Here is a 16339-nt window from a genome sequence, read left to right as displayed (position 1 = left end):
CAGTTCCACAGTTCTCTGTTTCTTGGGTCATTATTTGGAGGGACATATAAAACTCATGGGACTGGAAATTCTCCTAAAAATCATTGGTTACACAATTTATGCAGTGAACACTTTATTCGTTAGGTTATTTGCTAATCCTTTGGATTGGAGGAAAGAGAATTGCTTGACCATGGACCTCAGATGTTATGTAGCACTCCCCATGAAGCTTTGTAAAGGAGTTTTAATATCTTCATAGTGAAAGCTTTCTAAGGAAACAGCAAAGCTACAGAGTTCCGTTCTGATTCAGGGACTGGAAAACTGTGTGTCTCTCCATGTGACCTGGCCCACCACTTGTTGGTTTCTTTCTCCCCAGTGTAGACGAGAGCGACACAGGGCCCCAGACCCCGACTTCAGTGCCTGTCCCCCTCCCTCCTCCTGGCAGAGGCCTTTCTCGGTGCCTGTCAGGGGAGATTTCCATGCGATGTCATGAAGGCCTAGTAAAGAGGGAGTTTCAGAATGTTCAGGAAAAACGAAGAGTCAGATTCACCTGTGACAATGGTCCATAGATGTTCTCAAATATGAGGCACATCAGGGCTTTCATGTCAGCCTGCAAAACATCTCACCCTGCTTTCTCTTGGGAATATCTGTGTATTAATTATCTTTGAGATGTAAGACATGGTTTCTTACATTATTCTGTGTTACCAGATTTTGAAATATTGAGCCTTAAACTAAAGTGAGGTGGTGAGGTCTGGGTGTGACGTGCTCTGGTTCAGGCACAGAACGGACTTACACTTTAAAGCAGTCACTAAAAAAGGACAGGTCCCATCCTTTCTCCATGACCTGAACAGCAGGTCAGTGAACGTTTCCATGAGACATTCCCATCTCATCCTGATCTGGCAGAGAAGGCCTCGCTCTAGCAGGTGGCTGGGTCAGTATATTACCTGGAGTGGCCACTGGTCAGAACCTGAGGCTCATTTCGAAATTCATCACAACTTCTCCAACTCAAGGCCTGACATCTGAAACCACTCACAGCTTGTTCACCTCTAACTCTGCTGTTGGGTGTGTGGTCCTTGAGATGCTGGCCGTCCCCTCTCGTGGTGTCCTGGTTCCATTCCCAGGGCAGCCGGTTAACCCCTGAGAGACTGGATGACGCTAGTGGAATGATCTGTTTTATTTAGGGTGGCAGTTAAGTGAAGGACTTACCTGCCAATCGCAAACAAACAAGAAGAAAAGTGTAGGGGCTTAGGTCACTGATTTCCTCATTCACTGACCTGGCCACACAGCTCTCTATACATGAAAAAATAAATCAGCTGTATGTCTCAGTTCATTAGAAACTTATCAAAAGAATGTGGTCATGTGCTTTCTCATTGATAAAACCTAATATTTCAAGTTCTATAATAGTATATCTCCAAATAGTCTGACCTCATTAAATTAAAAATCCCTCTTTTGGACAACTTTGAAAATTGTCAAACAGTTAATCGATGGCCCATAATTTAGATTTTAAAACACATTCCAATGGATTATTTGATTTTTAAATGAACGATATCTTCTAATACGGCAATGTGGAATTAACCATGACATAATCAGCTTGCTTTTCTTTGACAGAAAAAGTGGATAATTGTGGCTGTGTCACTGGTTCTGTTGGCTGTGATTGCTCTAATTATTGGTTTATCAGTTGGCAAGTGATGATGTGGATAACGGCAGCATGCATGTCTCTGCCAGCACGGCAGTAAGTAACTAATCAACTAATCTGCTTAGCCACTCGCCCAATTAGCTAATAGTGGTGCTCGCCCAATCCAGAAATACTGGAAAGTAACAAAAGCCTGCCAGCGGAGTGTTTGCCTGACGTCTGAATTCAGGTCTCTAGTCATCGTGTGCTGAGAATACACATTTGCTGGGTTGCTGTCCATTTCTAAACCAGGGTTGTCTTCCTGCTGTTTTCTGAAACCTCTGGATTTGTTTAGATGTGATAGTAGGGGTGGCAACAGCTCCTGACTCTTCAGGCTTTTGTTTTTGATCCAGGAAGACGCTTCCTCCTTATTGAAGCCCTTCATTAGTGGAATAACTTTAGTAATGAGGATTAATTCTCAATGAAAAAACTAACATTTAATAATTTGTCTCATAAGTTTTAATTCTTAGAATAAGTGCAACAACTGAACGTGCTTTGTGAGCTGTATTTATTTGCTCACCATTTTACTATGGAATTAGAGGGAATGGGACGAAAGCTGTGAAGAACACTCAGTGGAACCAAGAGACTTTGTCTCACTTGTTTCCACTGGCATCATTGAGCTTGTTTTAAATGTGTCCACATTAAAATGAAAACTTACACTGAGTAGCATGGCTGTTAATTCTCAATTTAATGGGTTTGGAATACAAAAAATACTCAAAAGATATTCTCAATTTAAAGGGTTTGGAATACAAAAGATACTCAAAAGATATTATTTATTTATAGCACCTTTATTTTTATTCACTGCATGAGTGTCACCTTTCAGCAAACTTTGGGAGATTTGTGCTTTTCGTCTCTTTATGCATTTGGAATCATCCTTCTTTCAACTCTTAAGCTAGCGTGCTGTCTGGTTTCTCAGAGTTGGACATACTAATTGTTTATTTTAAAATGTTTGTTTGGCATAATCATTGGAATTTATTGTATCTAGATTGTGACAACTAGTCCTTGATGAATTAATTATTTTATTGTGAAAGCAACTGCTGGCTTATAAACACTTAGTGCTGTATTAAAGAAGAGGTGTTTCTTGGTGTAAGCATCTGTGTGCTGAGCACGCAGTTAGCAGGTGAGGCTCCTGACATTCACGGAAGCATGGGCTTGCACTCGGAAGCTCCAGGATGTTGAGTTTGTTAGCAAGCCATTTTTTTCAGGAGGCAGAAGGAGCTCTGAGCACTCTTTTCATCAGGCAGGACGTTTATGTATCTCTCCATGCTTTCCTGTTACCTTTGCTGAACTAAAGATACATGTGATTGTCCTTCACTAATAATAATGTATTTAAAAACTATTTTTAGAATTCTTTATGAACTGTGTATAAACTCTGCATTTTCTTAGCTTTTCCTAATGGCCATAATATGGTTAGTTGGATGTGTTTCCGCTAAAGATAAACAGAATCTGAGATCAAATGCTGTGACGATGCCGTTGAATGAGGGCAGGCTCCTCCCAGCGTGGTTCTGGGGAGCCCCAGGCTTGCTCTGTGCCCTGGGCCTGGGGGGCTGCTGTACCTTCATGCCTTTAAGCACGTGTGAACACAAAACACATCAGAGCGCTTACCAACAATTTTTTTTTTTTTAATACAAATGCAGTGCTTGGTGTCTTTAATTATGCTTTTGAAAAACTAATTTATTCTTTCGGCAGGTAGTTCAGCACAGCCTTCTCTGGGCCTGTAGGCACCATGTGGAGGGAATCTTGGTCCCTGTAACCTTGTAGCAAGGGCCAGATGCCTGGCTTTCTATCCGAGGACATGGCTGAGAGGGCACGTGGTCGTGATTTAGGTGTAGTAGGAGGCAGCTTGACTCGGGGTGTGCATGGGCCACCAAGGAGAAGTCCAGGCATTTGACTGGAGCTGTGAGCAGGATGTTGGATGAGAATGGTCGTTCCATCTGTGGTATTAAGGGTGCAGGAACCCAGTCATGGTAGGATTCAGGAGGCATTTCCAAAAGCCAGATGTGCAAGCACACACCCATGTATGGTACCCAGAGACCTGGCAGATGCCTGGATGGCAGCGAGATGCAGAGCTGCCTGGTGGCTGAGGTTAACGGGCATATGGAGCAGTTTCTGGAGCTGAAGGGTGGTGTTGATCGGAAGTAAGGCGTGATAGACCAGAGGGAAAAGGTGTGTCTAGAAAGATGTTGAGAGAGGCTTGCAGGAAGACACACGAGGAGATGCCAGGATGGTTGGGACCAAGGCCTTGCTTTCCAGGAAATGTGCATAATATTAATAAGTGACCTGAAATTTGAGGGTGTGATGTCCTGCAGGCAGTGGTCCCTAGGTTCTGAGTAATTGACAGGGAAGTTTCCTGAGGGGCCTGGCCATGCTTGCCTTCATAAATCATGCAGTGACTGATGGCGTTCTCAGCACTGACCAGTTTTGGCAGGTGTGATTTCTCAGGTGAAAGTGTGCCGTGTGTTTGGTAACCGTGATTTAAAATGATGCATCTCTGCTGTTTACCAAGAGAACTCGAAGTCAGGCGGTATGGTATGCCTCTCATCTGTGTGAATTCCTCACCTTCTCCCATAGATGGTATTCCTAGAGAGACTAGATTTCTCAAGCCAGAGGTTGTTTAGCTTTTCAAGCATCCTGTGCAAGGATGCTTGTTAACTGGAAGCAAAAAGTTAAATGTTGTATTGCCTTCCTCTGAGCCAAGGATGCAATAGAAGACTGAGTTAATGGTGTGTTGATTTTTTACATGCGTCTTACCTCAATGTAAAAAAAAAAAAGCATAAATAAGATTTTTTTCAGCAAATGAGAAATAAATCCATTTAAAATTATAAGATGTACAATGCATCCAAGAAACAATAGTTGGGATTTTACTGTGATCAATAGAAAGTGTTCGTTAAGAACCCACATGGTGTCAAGTAGACATTGTGTTTTACCTCCAGGAGTCAATGGTTATTGTTTTAATAATATGTATTTTAAATTACTAAATTCACTTAATTTAATGTATATGTGTCTGTAACTTTGTGCTATGCCTCTGGAACTTCCCTTCCCCACTCCTCCCTTTTCTGTGACCTGTAGGGGTTCTTTCTTGATGATGGATTTTAAACCATCTCAAATTCCAAGAGAATTTTGTTAGGAAATGACATCAGTGATTTCTTTCCTTTGCTATCTTGCAAATTAATAAATGTTTTTCTTTATCTTGCAGAAAATGATGTTCATTATTATTTGTGTAGTTATTTTGCTTGTGATCCTTGGAATTATCCTAGCAACAACATTGTCATAGCAACCGTATCCCAAGAGCCATTTGTCCTTGGAGTCAGACCACATCTGCAGCAAATCAGCATCCTCCCATTTCATGAATGAATCCTAGACATTGTGACATGTGGCATTGAGTGCTGATATTTTATTAGTGAATTCAAGGAGAGAGCACAACAGAATGTATTGTTCAGTGGAAAAAACAGAATGGATGTGATGCGTTAACCCAGACATCCTTGGACTCTAAATAACACAGCACAAACATTTAACAATGTGAGACTTGTTTCAATGGCCTTAAAATAAGGAATCATTGAAATTTTCAATTTTTTTAATATATTTCAGTGTTAAAAATATGTATGTGAATTAGGAATATCTTATGTTATGAAGTTATTAGATTTCATGTCTGAGACTTTCTTCCCTCTCCCAGCTAACATGCTCATTAAGAGACATTTTTGTACTATGTTTCACTCATGTCTGTTTATGTTTGCAAAAATTATTTTTATTATCACAGAGCTGTTTTGTAAGATATCTATAAGTTTACATGTTTATAAATTAATTGTTTAATATATTAACATCTTAATTTACTCTGATTTTATGTATTAACTATTGCCTTTAAAAGAAGTAGGAAAGAAACGTCATGATGTCAGAGCCATCTTTGCACAGTTGTTTACACAGTTTGCCATCGGCATAGAAAACATTGGTTGCAAAGTACCCCAAAAAGCCTTTCTAGTTCCTTCTGTTGAAATTGATTTATAAGGTTCAAATCTGCCCAGTACCCTCCAGGAAAAGCTCGATTATTGTACTCAGCTTCCTCTCTACCTGTTCCATTACCCAAGATAATAAATTAGTTACTGCAATGTAAAGACAATGGTCTCTGCTTTCATTCTTTACAAAATAAGGTTTGTGTTTCCCTGTTCACACTAATAATGTCTGAATTTAAGGTGGTGATAAAATCAAATTTTAAACTCAAGGGGATCATTCCCAGACATTAAGTCATTCTTACATGTACAGATCACCTGAATGTTCTTGTTACATACCTACTATTCTGCTGAACTTTAAAAGTTAATTCTCAAAGTTTACAGGAATCCGTAATTAACATTTGTATTACTTCTTAATTTTTTAAAATTATAATGTGCTTTATATTTAGACTGTAAAATGTACGAAATCTTATTAGCAAATGGGCATCTATATGATAGCAAGTAGTCAAAACTTTAAATGAATATGTGAAGGATATTAAAAATATAGTTATCTCTTGTTATTTCTGTATGTGATTGTGTAAGCTCGTGACTGTAATTTAACATTGTCTGGCTTGAAAACTAATATATAGACACGCCTGATTGCAAGCTGTAAGTGTGAATTACAGAACCGTGTAGAAGCTGTGCTCCCTCTTGAATACAGTTACGAATTTCACGCTTTCATACTTTATACATCTGACTGCTTAGCTCAGAGTCAAGTCTGTATGTGTGCATTTTATTTTCTTGCTGGTCATCACTGTGCAGTCAGGATTCCTTTAGGAGTCTTCTGGCTCCAACATATATGTTTCTTAAATCTTTAGCCCATCAGTGAGACAGGCTCCCTTGTTGCTGCTTATGTTGATGGCATGACTTGTCCCGAGGGAATTTAACTATCCAGCGATCATGCTTGTGTCAGGGTGACTTTTGTACAGCCGTTGTCCATATGATGATGTGCACGCGTGGAGACACTTCATGCTCCCCACGTGTCCTGCTGTCGCTTCAAGTAAAGTCTTTTTAGCCCCCACTCCTCATAGCAATTCTTCTTGTATCTCTTCAAGACATTCTTCCTGGATTTGAAACACCTACTGAATCTGTGTTTTATATAGTTGAAGTTATGAAACCGCTTCTTGATTTCTACTTAAGGTGTTTAAGTTCACCAGGTAACCCATTTTGTATGTCTAAGCCTCATGTACCTATTTGACATCGGATTTTTAAAAATACATATACAGGTTCACTTGTTACTTTTTAAATCATTTCTTGAAATGTCATGTTTACATTAAAAAAACAAAACAAAACAAACTCAAGAGAACCCAAAAAAAATATTTTACTTTCTGCCTTGTTCATTTCTGGAAAGATTTGGGGGGAGATATTTTATTGCATATCCATAAATAAATTGTTAAAAGAATATTACCTGTGGCTGTTATTATGTGTAATGATACAATGTAAGTTAATAATTTTAGGTGTTTTTGGTAAGTTTTTGATTATTTGGTGTTACCAACTTCTGTGGTTTGGCTGTCACATATTAAGAAACCCACCTGGTTTCTTGCTGTTGACAACAAATGCTAATTTAGGGAATTTGGCTTTGCATGCTTCTGCCAATTTGACATGTTCGTATTGATAGTTATTAACAGGGCACCCCCCTCCACTTTCTTATTAACTGGAATTTCCCTAATCCATAATCCTTACTGAATTCTAATCATGTGGAAAAGTGGTGTTCAAAATCTGGCATGTAAAAGAAAGAAAAATAAGCTAGTTCTGGAGAACATCAGTTCATGAAGGTTGGACACCTCTCCACCCCCACTCATGTATTACCTCTAACCTTCTCTCTTTCTTTCCTTTCAAGCTGCAGTCTTGACAAGCACACTCAGTAATTTAGTGCCTTGGTCTATATTTTTTAAAGACTATGAAGTTTATCGCCTGAGTTTCTTAGGTTCACACCCTGGGGAGTTTCCCAGGGAGGCTGAGGAGGAGGCAGCCCCCCAACTTCCCTCGGAGGTTTGTCTGGGGTTCCACAGGGCACGATCACCACCCACCTGCCCACTGCACCTTGGAGTTGAGAGAGAGATCTTCCTGAGATTCAGACACCCACGCCGCTCCAAGGTCTCCACACCAGCTCTGTCAAGGGGCATCCTTGAAACGGCTCCCACAGTGGACATGGGGGTGCTGGGGGGTGGGCAGAGCAGACATCCAAGGACAGGGCTGGGTTGCCGGGCCTCCGATGCCCGGGGGCCACCTTGTGGGTCAATGAGCAGTCGCATCCTTTCCAGGACCTCTTCCAACAGTTTTAGTTAATTTCTTCAATAAATCTAAGCTCACATCCTTTCATGAGTTTAAATGGTGGGGCCCGCAGGTCACGGGGCTTGGGTTGGAAGAGCCTGGGTCACAGGAGGGACCCTGGGGGGCTCAGGGGTCAGGGTTGCCCAGGGATTTTGTCCCGATTGTGGGTTGGGGCCTGGTTCAGGGGCTCCAAGGAGATCAGGGGGGCCTGGATAAGGGTAGTGGGGAAGGCCAGGAGTCAGTCCGCATCTTCTCATGGCAATGACTCGTGTGCTTGTCAAGGGCCCCCTGTGACAGCTGAGGCCTCCCCAGCCATGTGTCCCCCCCCCGCCCCCTCTTTCTAGGTTACTATTTCAGTGAACACAGCAGCACACCCCCCCACCCACCTCCCCCTCCTCCCCTCCCCTACACAAAGGAGAACATCAGTGAGAAGAATCGACTCCAGAGGGAAACAAGTCCAGAACCAGCCTCTGGAGGGCAGCTGAGCAAAGCCTGGGGCTTTGCTTGGTTTTAAAGTGTGAAACCAACACGGTACGCACAGGACACAGTCTTGACCTCATCCAACCCTGGTTCCCGCCTTTGTTAAGATCCAGTGTTCGGTGTGGATGAGACAGCACATTTTGGGGTTTCAGTGCAGCAGGAGCTCTGGTGAAGCATCCCATGTCCTAGCTGCAGTCAGGGTGAAGATGTGCCCGTGTTTCCAGAGAGAGTGCCATATGGACAGCGAGCCATTTTGTTTTCCTTTGAGGCAACATCCAGTTGTCATCTTCTGACTCACATCCCCTGAACGAGCAGATTCCTAAACCAGGAAGATGGTTACAGGTCCGGTTGTGGGAAAGGGGTAAGTTCCAGAAAAGGTGGCATGATCAAGGGCAGGGCCATGCGTTAGTAGGTTCAGCCTGCAAGCCTGGGACTTATGTCGACTGCAAAAAAAAAAACAACACACGACCTGAAAGTTGAGAATGATGTTTTATTTGGTGGCTTTACCGAGGATGTAAGCTGGGTACAGCCTCTTAGATCGCTCTGAGGGACTGCTCCAAAGAGGTCAGGCAGCAGCCAGGATGTATTATGAGTTTTCGCTAAAAAACATGTAGTCCAATGCTGAAAGGTTAATGCTCATTACAAAACCAGACATCTCAATGATCTTAGTGATTTTCTAGGGATGGGAAGATGAAAGAGTCAGGGCTCAGTGAAATTATTCCTTTAATATGCACCTCAACTATCTAGGGCCAGTATCCTGCTTTTCTCCATCCGAGTCCCCTCAGGCTGAGTGGCTGATGCCTTGACTGTGGGCAACATTCATTGTTTACTAGAATGGCAGGCAATATGTATTTTTAACTGAAGCATAGTTGATGTATGATGTTCCATTAGTTTCTGCTGTACAGCAAAGTGACTTAGTATATGCACATATATACATTTTTTAAAAAGTATTCTTTCACATTATGGTTTCTCAAGGATATTGACTGTAGTTGCCTGTGCCGCACAGCAGGACCTTGTTGTTTATCCATCTTATATACACTAGTTTGCATCTGCTGACCCCACGCTTGCAGTCCTTCCTTCCCCAGACCCTCCGCCTTGGCCGCCACAAGTCTCTCTTAAGTGAGTCTGTTTCTGCTTTGTGGATTGTTGGTGTCATATTTCAGATTCCACATGTAAGTGATGTCATACGGTATTTGTCTGACTTACTTTGTAAGATAATCTCTAGTTGCATCCATGTTTCTGCAAACGACAGTATTTCATTCTTTTTAAGGGCTGAGTATCTTCCATTGTTGGAGAAGGCAGTGGCACCCCACTCCAGTACTCTTGCCTGGAAAATCCCATGGACGGAGGAGCCTGGTGGGCTGCAGTCCATGGGGTCGCTAGGAGTCGGACACAACTGAGCGACTTCACTTTCACTTTTCACTTTCATGCATTGGAGAAGGAAATGGCAACCCACTCCAGTGTTCTTGCCTGGAGAATCCCAGGGACGGGGGAGCCTGGTGGGCTGCCGTCTGTGGGGTCGCACAGAGTCGGACACGACTGAAGCGACTTAGCAGCAGCAGCAATCTTCCATTGTATGCCAGTACCACATCTTTATCCAGTCTTCTGTCGATGAATACTTAGCTTGTTTCCGCATCTTGGCTATTGCTGTGAACATAGGGGTGCCTGTATCATTTTGAATTAAAGTTTTCTCTGGATAATATGCCCAGGAGTGGGATTGCAGAATCATATGGTAATTCCATTTTTAGTTTTTTGAGGAACCTGCATGCTGTTCTCCACAGTGGCTGCACCAACAGTGTAGGAGGGTTCCCTTTTCTCCACACCCCATCCAGCATTTTTCGTTTGTAGACTTCAATGATAGCCATTTTGACTGGTGTGAGGTGATACTTTGCTGTGGTTTTGATTTGCATTTCTCTAATAATTAGTGACATTGAGCATCTTGTGCCTGTTGGCCATCTGTATGTCTTCCTTGGAGAAATGTCTGTTAGTAGGGATGTTTTTATCAGAAAGCTGTGTCTGATATAAACTGGAGATCCCTGGATAAATAAATAGAAGTGCTTGCCACAGGACCCAGGAAACTAGGGGTGGCTCTGATGCTTTGGTTGAAGGGCAACTGCTAAGAGGTTTCTGTCCTCAGTGAGGAGACCAGTGTTCCACAGTGAACAGCTTCCTGTGGCCACAGCTGCTTTGTTCAAAATACGGTGACACGCTTCACGCACACCCACTTGACGCTCATCAGAAGTCCTTCCTCCGGTAGTCAGATTGCAAAGCAGAGTAGTGAGCAGAGTATTTTGGGCAACATCTCCGCAGAGGTAACATCAGCCATGCAGACATCCTCTTTTTGGGGAGAGGTCTCCCACAGATCTAACCTCATGGCAGAATTTCCCTGTCCAGTTCCTGGGACCGTGACGTGTGGAATTGGGATGATCCCTGCAGCTGTGGGCATCTCCGGGGCTGTTCAGACTGGGCACTTTTCATGAACAGACACAATCCGCCAAAAAGTGAGTGCTTGCAGCAGTCAGACCACCCACCATGCCACCCACAGGGGAGAATTTGCCCGCTTCCTCCACCTCTAAGAGGATGTGCCTTCCTGTTGGGTTGTCATTTTTTCATGATGCAGAACAGAGTCAGGGCAATGGGTGGAGAGAAGGGAAGAGACAGGAAGAGAGGGGGAGGGGCTTGCGTGCTGAGCTGATTCTAGCACATTCCATGGGAAGGAAAACTAGGGTGAAACTGGTGAAGAAACAAGGTAGAAAACAGACCCAGAGGCTGCTGCAGTAGTTGAACGGGAGAGTAAACCAAGAAAGAGGGACTGACAATTTCTGGAAGCTGGGTGCTAGGAAGGCTGCCAAAATCGTGACTCCCTGTCCACTGATGGTGAATAGAAATATGGAGACAGCATTTGGAGGAAATATGAGTGGCTTTTTTCTTTTTGCCAGGCAAGGGGGAGAACACAGCAGGCTGGCACCTCAAGAACTGTGCCCCCCTCTCTGGGGAATAGGGAGAGGTTTTTATATCCTCATGAAGGTTTTGCATTTTTTTTTTTTCTTTTTCAAGATTTGAAAACAACCACAGCTGGCATCGGGCGACTCAGCAGCCGGGTCTGGTATCCCTGAAGTTATCAGCCCATGACTTTCTGAAATGCAGAATGCTACAAGAGAGGGTAGGGGGAGAAGGATGCCAGGTGCAGTGTATAATCTAAATGGAGTCAGAGTAATTAGCTTTATGATGGACAAGTCCAGCTACAAGTGTGTGTTAGTAGTAGTACTAACCAAGATTGCATAACTCTTCCAGGGCTGTTTGGCTGCTGCTGCTGCTGCTGCTAAGTCGCTTCAGTCGTGTCCGACTCTGTGCGACCCCACAGATGGCAGCCTACCAGGCTCCCTTGTCCCTGGGATTCTCCAGGCAAGAACACTGGAGTGGGTTGCCATTTCCTTCTCCAATGCATGAAAGTGAAAAGTGAAAGTGAAGTCGCTCAGTCGTGTCTGACTCTTAGCGACCCCATGGACTGCAGCCTACCAGGCTCCTCCGTCCATGGGATTTTCCAGGCAAGAGTACTGGACTGGGGTGCGATTGCCTTCTCCGACTGTTTGGCTGGTATGTGCCAAAGGCTGTTCACTCAATTCTGTTTTTGCTGTAACAGAAAGGATATTTTCCAGGGGAGGTGGGCTGGGGTGGGGAGTCAGTGAGAGGTTTCTAAGTGTGGAGAATTGGGTTCAGAAGGAAAGAAGATGCTCACAGGAATAGCCACAATGTCTCCAAATCTGAAACTCTTCCAGAATAAACAGTAGATTTAACAAGTAATTCAACAAGATTGTTATGGTTTATGAATGAAATGCCTGAAATCTTTTTCTAGAAGCATGACTAAAGATTGGTATTCCTTTTTATTCTGCCTGGTTCATGAGGAGCATCTTCCACGAGGGCCCTGGCACCCACACAGGTTACACTAGGCTAGGCTAAGTCCCTTCAGTCATGTCCAGCTCTTTGTGATCCTATAGACCAAAGCCCGCCAGGCTCCTCTGTCCATGGGATTCTTCAGGCGAGAATACAGGAGTGGGTTGCTGTGTCCTCCTCCAGGGGATCTTCCGAACCCAGGGATTGAACCCACATCTCTGACGTCTCTTGCATTGGCAGGTGGGTTCTTTACCAATAGGGCCGCCTGGGAAGCCCTAGGTTACACTTAATTCTCTGAATTCGCAGAACAGTTAATGCATTTCTTTTTCTATGATTTGCCACACTTGACTTTATATTTGCATTGTGGAAGAATGAATGAACTGATTTAAGGATAAACCCCAAGGCCTCGGGACACATGCAGGGGGACTGGGGAGTGGGGCTGTGGAGTGTACATCCCAGTCTCCTCACTGCAGCACATCCTACTCATCTTTTTACCCCCGTGATACCTGGGGGAGGTCCCCCAAGGAGTCAGCAGAGCCATGATAGTCTGGGCAGAGCCGTGATAATTATCCATCTCCCAGCTACAGAGGGGATTGATAATGTATTGATAGTCTATGACCATTGCTTGTAAGCAAAATTCACCAAGGTCTTTGTGACCCTCCAAGGGATGGTTTGTTTATTTGCAAAGAAGAAAGGGGCAATGGGGGGCAGGCAGTGCCTTCTAATCCCACTCCCCTCACCCTGCTAGGACCCTCATTTGTTTAAAATCCTGCTTGCTTGCTCTCTGATGCATTTCTCTCTCTCTCTCTTTTTTGCGTTGTTTATTTATTTGGCTGTACCCGGTCTCCGTTGTGGCATTCGAACTCTTAGTTGTGTCATGTGGCATCTAGTTCCCTGATCAGGGATCAAACCCAGGCCTCCTGCATTGGGACCTTGGAGTCCCAGCCATTGGACCAACAGGAAGTCCCTCTTTGGATATATTTCTGATTAATGAAGATTGATGCATCTGTAGGAAAGGAACAGTTCAGAGAAATAAACATCAGTGTAACCTGTGGTCCTCATTTGAGCAAAATCAAAGGTAAATGTTTTTGAGCTAATCAGATAAATTTGACTCACAGGAGTGCCTGTGAGATGATGATTAATTTTGTTGGATGTGACACAGACATGGTATTATGTTAATTACAAGTCTGTGTCAGTTTTAGAAAAGCAAATGAACCTATTGACACAGAAGAAACAGATTCGTGGACACAGAGAACAGACTTATGGTTGCCAAGGGATTGGGAGGAGGGAAGGACTGGGTGTTCGGGGCTAGCAGGTGCAAACTATTATATAGGATGGATCAACAACAAGGTCCTCCTTCTGTATAGTACAGGGAACTATATTCAGTGTCTATGGAACCCTAATGGAAAAGAATATGGAAAATACATACATATATATATATATATGTATTACTGAATCAGTTTGCTTTAGAGCAGAAATTAACATTGTAAATCAATTATACTTCAGTAAAAAAGACAGCAAACAAAAAAAAGAGCACAGAGAACATCCTCTTCTCCACCTCTTCAAAGGACTGACAGCCTGAGTGTCAATGCCTGGGCAGTATCTTGTCTTGCAAGACATCAAAGGGGGAGGGAAACCCTTAGGCTTGTGAAATGAAAATATCTCCCACCGCATCAATAAACAAGAAATGTCACTACCATCAGCGATTTCTGGCCTCCAAATGTGAATGGGGGCTACCCAAACTGCGATCCAGCAGATGCTTCCACCCCTCACAGTGATTGCTGAGGAGCTGGTGAACAAGCAGCCTTGCAAGAAGCAAGGTGAACAAGGAAACATGATTGGCCCCAGGTAGCTGAGGTGCATAGGAAAGGAGTGAATTCAGGGAGCCCAGAGGCTTCCATCTTCCCATACATAGAATGCTAAATTCCTTCACTTGATACCTGATCTTTGATGTTCACTGCCTGCTCCCCTTGTTGCAAACTTGTGTATAGCCTCCTGCCTCCTTGAAGCAGTTTTCTCAGAGTTACTGACATGTTGTCTCCCGGGCTTGGAGTCCTAAACATTCCCACCAAATAAAATAACTCTCTACTTTCAGGTTGTAAACAGGCCTCTCTTAACCTCTTGCTGTCTTGTACTTTCTCTCCCATTGAGTTCTAAAAAAACAAAAAAATCCAAGTATGATTGTTCTCAGTTTGGGAGGAATTCCTGGTTTGGGCACACATAGACATCAGAATCATGCCTGTGAATAGATGGGCTTTCTACGTAAATGCATTAATATGGGCTCAGCTCAGGGAACTGGCCCAGGACACCCTGAAACACAGCATCTGAGTCTCATCACTCTCCTCCCCAGTTCCATGAAAGCCCACTCAGGCGGGGTCTGAATTAAGTGTTGGCTCCCTAGGGCTGCATGAGGGGCCACTGGACAGGATTTCCTGTGACAGAGAAATGTTTCTTTGCCTTTACAACATTGTATTAGTCTCTGGTGAACCACAAAATAATTCAGGTATACATAGATACGTATGTATATATTCTTTTTCATATTCTTCTCCGTTAGAGTTTACTATAACACACAGTTCCCTACACTATACAGTAAGATCCTTGTTTATCTGTTTTATGTATAGTAGTGTCTATCTGCTAGTCCTAAACTCCTAATTTATCCCTCCTGCCAAGTCCCTTTTGGTAACCATAATTTTTTTTTATGTCTGTGAATCTATTTGTTTTTCATAAATAAATTTGTGTCATTTATTTAGATTCTGTATATGAATGATATCATATGATATTTGTCTTATCTGAAATACTGTGATCGTTTCTAGTCCGCCCATGTTGCTGCATTATTTCATCCTTTTTATGGCTGAGTAATATTCCATCATAATATCCATTCCTCTTTTGATGGACACTTAGGTTACTTCCATATCTTGACTATTGAGAATAGTGCTTCTATGAATATAAAGGTGCATGTGTCTTTTCAAATTAAGAGTTTTCTCTGGATATACGCCCAGGAATGGGACTACTGGTGAAAACCCAACCTCTTTTCTTTACATATAGTGTATACATATTGCATGTGTATGTATAGGTACACATTTATGTGTATGGTATTATGTTTGTGTATGTATACATGTGTATTTATATGTATGTATATGCATATATATGTTTATATGTATGTATATGCTTATGTGTATATGTATATATATATATGTTTTCTTCTTACAGTAGGAACTGGTTTAAAATTTCTTGGTCTCTGAATCTTCCCACATATTTGTAGCTACACGTGACACCCAACATTTTCCCCTGTCCTGAGTCTTTCTGGAGGCACCACCCGGGTCTGTCTCACCATAATTGGAGGTATTTGGAAGATCTTTCCCAGGCACCTTGAAATTCCCTCACAATCTCTCTGGGAATCACCTTTCAGAGGCCACGTCTCCCGTCCTCACTCTGGGTTAGGGATGCACATGGGCCTGAAGACCTCGGGAGAGAGCTGTAAACCACCGAGAGCAGTGGGACCCAGGTGAGGCCAGTGGATGGGCGCAGACCCTACTTGGAGGAGTCCGCACACACTCACTCCTGCCTGCAGGGCCACCGTCCTGGCCTTCATGGTGCAAGTCCCTTTTGCTTCTCTCTGTGGCCATTGTCATGTCGCCAGTTCCCATTACCCAGCACCCAGGACTGTGCCAGGAACAAAACATGTGCTGCCTGACGGCAAAGAGCCCATCGCCCGATGTGCAGCAGTCAAAACATGAGCCCCGAGGTTTGCGACAAAGAAAGGGTGTGTTTGCAAGGCAGCTAAATGAGGGGACAAGAGAACAGGTCTCAGATCCTCCTCCCGGAAGGTGAGGGACTGGAGCACTTAAGGAATGAAGAATAAAGCAGCTGGGTGGTACCAGGTGTGGGGAGTGTGGGGAAAGGTGATTGAAAAGATGGGCATCGTCGTGGTTCTGTGCAGGCAAAGCTAAGCAACGTTCAAAAACAGATGCTCCTAGCACCATCAGGCTGCCCAGGTGGCTTAGTGGTAAAGGATCAGCCTGCCAAATAGGGACATGGGTTTGATCTCTAGGTCGGGAAG

General features: G+C 43.5%; 1 protein-coding gene across 3 annotated transcripts in view; it reads left to right on the top strand.

Moving 5' to 3' along the window:
• STX2 (syntaxin 2) overlaps positions 1-16339 on the top strand; it is a 66352-nt gene that overhangs the window by 34083 nt on the left and 15930 nt on the right. Inside the window, exon 10 of one of the 3 annotated variants that reach the window (XM_027567063.1) lies at positions 4845-7033. The exons of 1 other annotated variant lie outside the window; for it this stretch is intronic. In XM_027567063.1, coding sequence (XP_027422864.1) covers positions 4845-4922 — 78 coding nt within the window. In that variant the 3' untranslated portion in view covers positions 4923-7033. Of the gene's footprint in view, positions 1-1584; positions 4420-4844; positions 7034-16339 lie in introns of those variants that run through there. One more of the 3 variants, XM_027567062.1, reaches the window with a different exon arrangement.

This window comes from Bos indicus x Bos taurus, chromosome 17 (assembly GCF_003369695.1).
Source record: "Bos indicus x Bos taurus breed Angus x Brahman F1 hybrid chromosome 17, Bos_hybrid_MaternalHap_v2.0, whole genome shotgun sequence".
NCBI classification, from domain to species: Eukaryota; Metazoa; Chordata; class Mammalia; order Artiodactyla; family Bovidae; genus Bos; species Bos indicus x Bos taurus.
The sequence above is the reverse complement of the archived record's forward strand: the minus strand, read 5'-3'. Positions and strand labels throughout refer to the sequence as shown.